Source organism: Ipomoea nil, unplaced genomic scaffold, assembly GCF_001879475.1.
Source record: "Ipomoea nil cultivar Tokyo-kokei standard unplaced genomic scaffold, Asagao_1.1 scaffold0222, whole genome shotgun sequence".
NCBI lineage: Eukaryota > Viridiplantae > Streptophyta > Magnoliopsida > Solanales > Convolvulaceae > Ipomoea > Ipomoea nil.
Window position 1 is genome coordinate 950921 of NW_017616650.1, and position 6697 is coordinate 957617.

At 45.9% G+C, this 6697-nt stretch overlaps 1 protein-coding gene across 1 annotated transcript; it reads left to right on the top strand.

Annotated features, from left to right (window-relative positions):
* The first annotated feature begins 4225 nt into the window (after positions 1-4225).
* Positions 4226-5304, top strand: LOC109193846. Its single transcript, XM_019344682.1, has 3 exons — positions 4226-4428; positions 4504-4787; positions 5135-5304. Exons 1-3 carry the CDS (start codon positions 4226-4228, stop codon positions 5302-5304), a joined length of 657 nt encoding a protein of 218 aa, XP_019200227.1.
* Positions 5305-6697: the final 1393 nt, after the last annotated feature.

Below are 6697 nucleotides of genomic sequence, written 5' to 3' on the forward strand. Positions count from 1 at the left end.
GTAAATAGAAAGCAATAAATGAATATGAGTAGGTCATTTGAAGATGAAGCAAGGTAAAACGTGTCACAGGATATTGGTTAAGTATATAAAAAAAATCTTACTTGACTTGCTTATAGTGGTTTACTCACGTAATTATGTGATTAAGTAATTTATATGCTAACATGAGTGTTTTGGATCAAAATAAGGGTCAAGTTCGGTATCTTACATCAGACACCCCTCTCGCACACGAAAAAGCTCTATTTATGTATTAATTAACATGTGTTTTGAAATTAAATTAACTATATTTATCTTTTCATATGTCTGAGAGACATGTTCATAAAGTCTATAATATAGTCCATAAAATCAAAAACTTGAATTATTTATTAAAAAAAAAAAAGTAAAGAGAGTGGTTGTGGGGTGGCCCCCCAATGGGCAAAGCGACGTTTTATCGGGATGCCGGCGGGAGAGGCGGAGAAGTGAGGGGTAGTAGGCTGTGGCGTGGTGCAAGTCACGTGATTGAGCATGGGTGGTTCTCACCTCACATGATGTCTCCTGCCAAGTCAATTTTAGACATCCAAAAACAAGACCATTTCTCCATCCCAAGTCTCACTTGGCCCGGTGATATGATGGATACTCTTGATTGTGTTTGTCGGTTAAGTTTAATAATGTTCTCATATTATTAATTAATAATTATTTCAGCCTTCTGTTTTTTCATCGCATCTCATCTCCACATTATACTCCGTGTATATATATATACTCCACAACGAATTTTAAGGTTGTGTATAGGCACACTCTTCTTAAAATCAATTTACTATTGTTCGAAGGTGTTAGGAGCATTCTAACGTCAGTCTCTAAAGATAAAATAGATTGTGGTAATATAATTGAACACTCAAGATATATACTTTGACCAAGAAGTGAGTTTTTACTTTTCAGTCACCTCATGTTTGACTAAGAAGTAAAGTTTTATTTCTCGGATGTAACCTTCGGTTGGCACCTTTTGAGGGTACTTTTCGGATGTAACTTCTCTGAGCACTGTTCTAGAATTGTTAATTCTAAGTGGAATTCCACTTCTTCGATACAAGAGGCCAAGTAGAATTCCACTTCTTTGACAGCACGTTTGGTTCACGGAATGAATTTTGAGATAATAGGAATGCTATTCCATAAGGAATGGAATTGGCAAGGAATAGAATAGGAATTGTATTCTATTGTTTGGTTCGCGGAAGAAATAGACTTTAGGAATTATATTACAGTGTTTGGTTGATTTAAGGAATAGAAATGAAATATGTTTTAAAAGACATAAATACCCTTATAAAAATATGTGATGGTGGTGGTAGTGGTGGTGGTGGTGGTGGTGGTGGCGATGGTGGTAACGGTGGTGCTGGGGTGGTAGTGGTGGTAGTGGTGGTGGCGGCGGTGGCAGTCGTGGGGGCGACGGTGGTGGTTGTGACGGTGACGGTTGTGGCAGTGGTGGTGGGGGTGGCGACGGTTGTGGCGGTGCTGCTGCTGGGTGGTGGTTCTGGTGGCAGTGGTGCTGTTGGGTGGTGGTTCTGGTGGCAGCGGCGGCGGCGATGGTGGTGGCGGTGGTGGTGATGGTGGTGGTGGCGGTGGTGGTGCTGGGGTGGTAGTGGTGGCGGTGGCGGTGGCAATGGTGGGGGCGGTGGCAATGGTGGGGGCGGCGGTGGTGGTGGGGGCGGCGACGGTTGTGGCGATGGTGGTGGTGGTGGCAGCGGCAGCGATGGTGGTGGTGGTGGCGGCGGTGGCGGTGATGGTGGTGGTGGCGACGACGGTGGTGAAATAGGATAAATTTATATATAGGATAAAAAAAATAGGTTAAAGAAAGGGGTAAAAAAGAAAATAGATTCTAAAATCTATTCCTGAGCGTTCAGTAATATGCTAATACCAGGAGGGCCCTAGTGATAGCTATTACCTTATTTGAGGTAATAGGCTATTACCAGGAATGTGGTAATAGAAATGGTTACCAAACAAAGGAATAGGCCTATTACTGGGAATGCTATACCATTCCCGGCCTATTCCGTGAACCAAACGGGCCATGAAAGTAACAAGAAGTGTAATTCTCCTTGGCCCCTTACAACTTTACGGATACAAGGGCTATTTAGTTGGAAAAAGTTTTACGAAAAGTAACAAAATGGAATTCTCCTTGGCCCCTTACAACTTTTCGGATGCAATGGCTATTTAGTGGGAAAAAGTTTTACGGAAATTTGACATAACTTAGCTCGCATAGCCAACCAATTTTCAAACGACATTCGTGTACGCAAGTCGTGGGTGCACACGAGTCAATCCTTTTCAAACTCATTTTTGGAATTTGATTTGCACCCTCTCCTGCTTGTGAGACAAAGTCTCTAAGTTATACAATTCAAGCACCCTCTAAAAACGGTATTATATATATATATATATATATATATATATATATATATATATATATATATATATATATATATATATATATATTAGTGCAAATATGGCCACTTCCTTGTAAGATATAATATACTTCATTTTTATAGCATCTTTCCACATTGGGTTTTCCGTAGAAGCCACACCTTCTACATACGTTCGAGACTTGTTTTATAACAAACATGTCAAAAAATTCAGTTCATTTTGTAATAAACAAGTTAGAATATTGTAATCATATTTTAACAAGTTAGAACATTGGACAAAAGAATTTTTCAATCCTAGCTCGTTTGCTACGTTTAAGATCAAGCTCAGGTGCATTTTCATTTCATACCCCACCACTGTCACTATCCACAGCCTCGTTGAATGTTCTTTTTGACGTATAGGTCCATCACTGGACCTATATGGAAATACGTAGTCTTCATAGAAAAATGTATTTCTTGATTCAGTTATCGTATTCTTATGTACGTCCAAATTATGTAACTCGTGTACTAAGGACCGATAGACACTGACAGAGTAATGGTGCCAGCACCCGGTCCGGGTTGTCAACGGGTATCTGACCCGGCACCACATGGAAACCCAACGGACGGAACTCCAACATGCAGAATACTAATGGGTGAAACGTTACCACAGGTCATTTACTATGCCATTGAAGAGAGAAGAATAACAGCTCCCCATTTATGTCCCACCATGTTGTTACCGTTAGGACCCAAGATAAGTAGAACTCCCCTCAGCTAGCAGGGGACACGTTCAAGATTCTGTACTAAGACACACGCTCATTATCTTGTACTCAAACCTATTGCAACACAACTTACATTGTCTCAGTTACATAACAATATTATCCGGCAACATATTTACCGTCATTAGTGCTTTCCTTGAGAGCCTGAGTCTATCACTCAAGCAGGCGACGACACACACAACTCATTCCCTCTTTCAACAGCAAGCTTGAAAGAATGGTGTCCCACAACTCCCACGGTTCCCACAACTTGAACAACGGCAATGCCTCAGGTGACCTCCGGGACCAACTCACCAACAATCGTGGAGGGGACCACCGAGAACAGCTCCATAACGGGAGGCACGAGGACCTTCGAGAACAACTCAATAATGGAGAAACAAACCAATCCATGAACCTCCAAGCAACCGTCGAAGTCATTCGGTAAGCGACGACGGAACTAACTCATGCAGCGGCGGGATTGCAGGGCCTAGTGCCCCGCCGCGGCCCTAGGAAATAGAGGTAGAGTCCCAACGAAGGGTAAAAGGACAACAACAACATGGCACAACCCGTGCGGCGAGGGACGCGGGACGCCATACCAGGACAGGTGGTCCAGAGGAGGTCGCCCAAAGAAGTGGGCCGGCCAGACGATAACCTGGCCCTTCTCAATCTGCCCCAGAATGGTTGGGACAGAGGGCGCCCACGCGGAAAAGATTAGGACCACGGGCCGAGGGTTCCTCTACCAGAGGCCCTCGCCGACACGAAAACAGAGAAGGAGAGAGATCACCAACAGAGAGGATAGGCGAGTCTTGTGAGCCGGCCCCGCACCAGCACGTTGATGAGTCGGCCTTACGTCGACACGTCGATGAGCCGGCTCCGCGTCAACACTTGGATGAGCGGGCTCCACGCCGACACTTGGATGGACGGCACGTCGATGATCCGGCTCCATGCCGACACTTGAACGAGCGGCATGTGGATGAGCCGGCCCCGCGCCGACACGTTGATGAACTGGCCCCGCGCCGGCACCCTAACGAATCGGCCCTGGTCGAGAGGTTGCAAAGAAAAATCGAGGAGTTAGCAAGGAGGGTGGAGGCACGGGAGCAGTCACCGGAACCCGAAGTACGGATGTCGGCACCATTCTCCCCGAGTATAATGGACGTGCCATTGCCGAGGGATTTTAGGTTGCCCGCCATCAAGCCATACATGGGGACCACCGACCCGCGTGTTCACATGACGAGATATAAGGCTGCTATGGTAATGATCGGGGCGGGGGATGCCGTCATGTGCCGAGCATTCTTGTCCACCTTGGATGGAGCGGCCCAAGACTGGTTTAAAACCATCCCGGATGGGTCGATCCAAAATTTTGGAGAGTTATCCAAAAGCTTCTTGACATATTTCTCCAGCAACATACAATGTAAGAAACCCTTCTCTCACCCCTGCGTAGTAAAGCAAGACAGTGGCGAGAGCCTCAAGGATTTCCTAAACAAATGGAAAAAGGAGGTCAATAATGTCTACGACTTTGACTCCACGGCAGCGATCCCGATATTTATCTATGCCCTAAGATCAGGATATTTCTACAAGCAACTGAACGCTAATCAACCCCGCTCTTACGAAGATTTGATGAGGACGGCCAACCGTTATGCGGAAGCAAAGGAGGTTGATAGGAAGAAGAAGGATGAAGAAGATGGTAAAAAGGTGGGAAGCCTGGGAAAGCTAGTCTGCCCAGCCAGGCACCACGCCCAAACCACTCGTCCGCAGGGAAAGACCGAGACCACGAGCGACCTTGCTTGGTCCCCCTACGTAATTTAACCCCGCTTACCCATCCTGTCAGTGTCATTTTAAAACAAGCTGAGGAGATGGGAATAATAGAATTCCCGTCGGAGTGCATGAAGGTCTCCCCAAAGGCAGACCAAACAAAGTACTGCAGGTTTCATAGGCAAGTCGGCCACGATACGGATGAGTGTCACGTTTTGAAGAGACTAATAGAGGAGCTCATTCAAAGGGGATACTTCACTCAGTTTGTGAAGCATCCAGGGCAACAACAACAGCATCGGCAACCCATGAACAAAAACATGTGGCGAAAGGAAGAGGGCCATGAGCCATCCCCTTCAGACACAAAGAGGGGGTACGAGCAGATCATGGAAGAAGGAGACAAGGAGCAAGAGGTGGAACCCGTCCAGCGCAAAAAGCATGTTATTCGCTAAAACACGACAAGATCAACAATATAATTATTGATGTAACTATTGTTCATGGTCTACCCTGATCAATTGTGTTGAATAAGGAAAAAATTCCATGGAGCCCTTGTGTTAGTAAGGTAGGAGGCATGTCCTCATCCACCATAATCGTGACAGGAAATAAACAAGGGAGGTCATGCGCCTCGACCTCTACCATGGTCCTCGGCCATGGTAGCAGAGGCGGTGTATTAATTACTGCACTCCACTCCCTAAGGGCCGACACTGGATCCGGTCCAGCTAGCTACCAGACGGAAGGGCGTTTCTTGGTCAAACTCAAAGTTTGGTTACGAAAACGCTATCCCCTAAGGAATAGGGTTTAGGGCTAACCTCGCTCACTACTCTACGGGAGAGCTGACCTTTGACCGAGCCTACGGCCTGTCGAAGTAAGCTACAAACCTCTACCATGGTCTTCGGCCATGATAGCGGAGGCGGTGTATTAATTACCGCACTCTACTCCCTAAGGGCCGGCACTGGATCCGGTCCAGCTAGCTACCCGAAGGAAGGGCGTTTCTTAGTCAAACTCAAAGTTTGGTTACGAAACCGCTATCCCCTAAGGAATAGTACGAGGTCTAACCTTGCTCACTACTCTACAGGAGAGCTGACCTTTGACTGAGCCTACGGCTTGTTGAAGTAAGCTACGAACAAACACACAAAAGAAAAAATATAAAATAAAATAAATGCAGAAGACGGCTGAGGTGACGCCTCACTCAAAATCGGCTGAGGCACACGCCTCGGCCAACCTCCGGGGCTTTATTCCAAAAAAAAAAAAAAAAACAATGGCGAAGGTCGAGGTCCGCTTCGACCAGAATCGACCGAGGTGCACGCCTTGGCCAGCAGCGAAAAAAAAAAAAAAAAACCGAAGCCCGTCAAGGCCAGCATTAAAAAAAAAAAAGATCTTTGATTCAGTTTTACTCCCCAGCCAGCTCAAACACATCCGTCGACTCGGGAGTAGGGGGCTGGTGACAGAGTAATGGTGCCAGCACCCGGCCCGGGTTGTCAACGGGTACCTAACCCGTCACCACATGGAAACCCAACGGACAGAACTCCAACGGGCAGAATACAAATGGGTGGAACATTACCACAGGTCATTTACTATGCCATTGAAGAGAGAGGAATAACAGCTCCCCATTTATGTCCCACCATGTTGTTACCGTTAGGACCCAGGATAAGTAGAACTCCCCTCAGCTAGCAGGGGACACGTTCAAGATTCTGTACTAAGACACACGCTCATTATCTTGTACTCAAACCTATTGCAACACAACTTACATTGTCTCAGTTATATAACAATATTATCCGATAACATATTTACAGTCAGACACTATTGTTATAAGCGTAACCAATAAAAGTACAATCCACAGTTTTA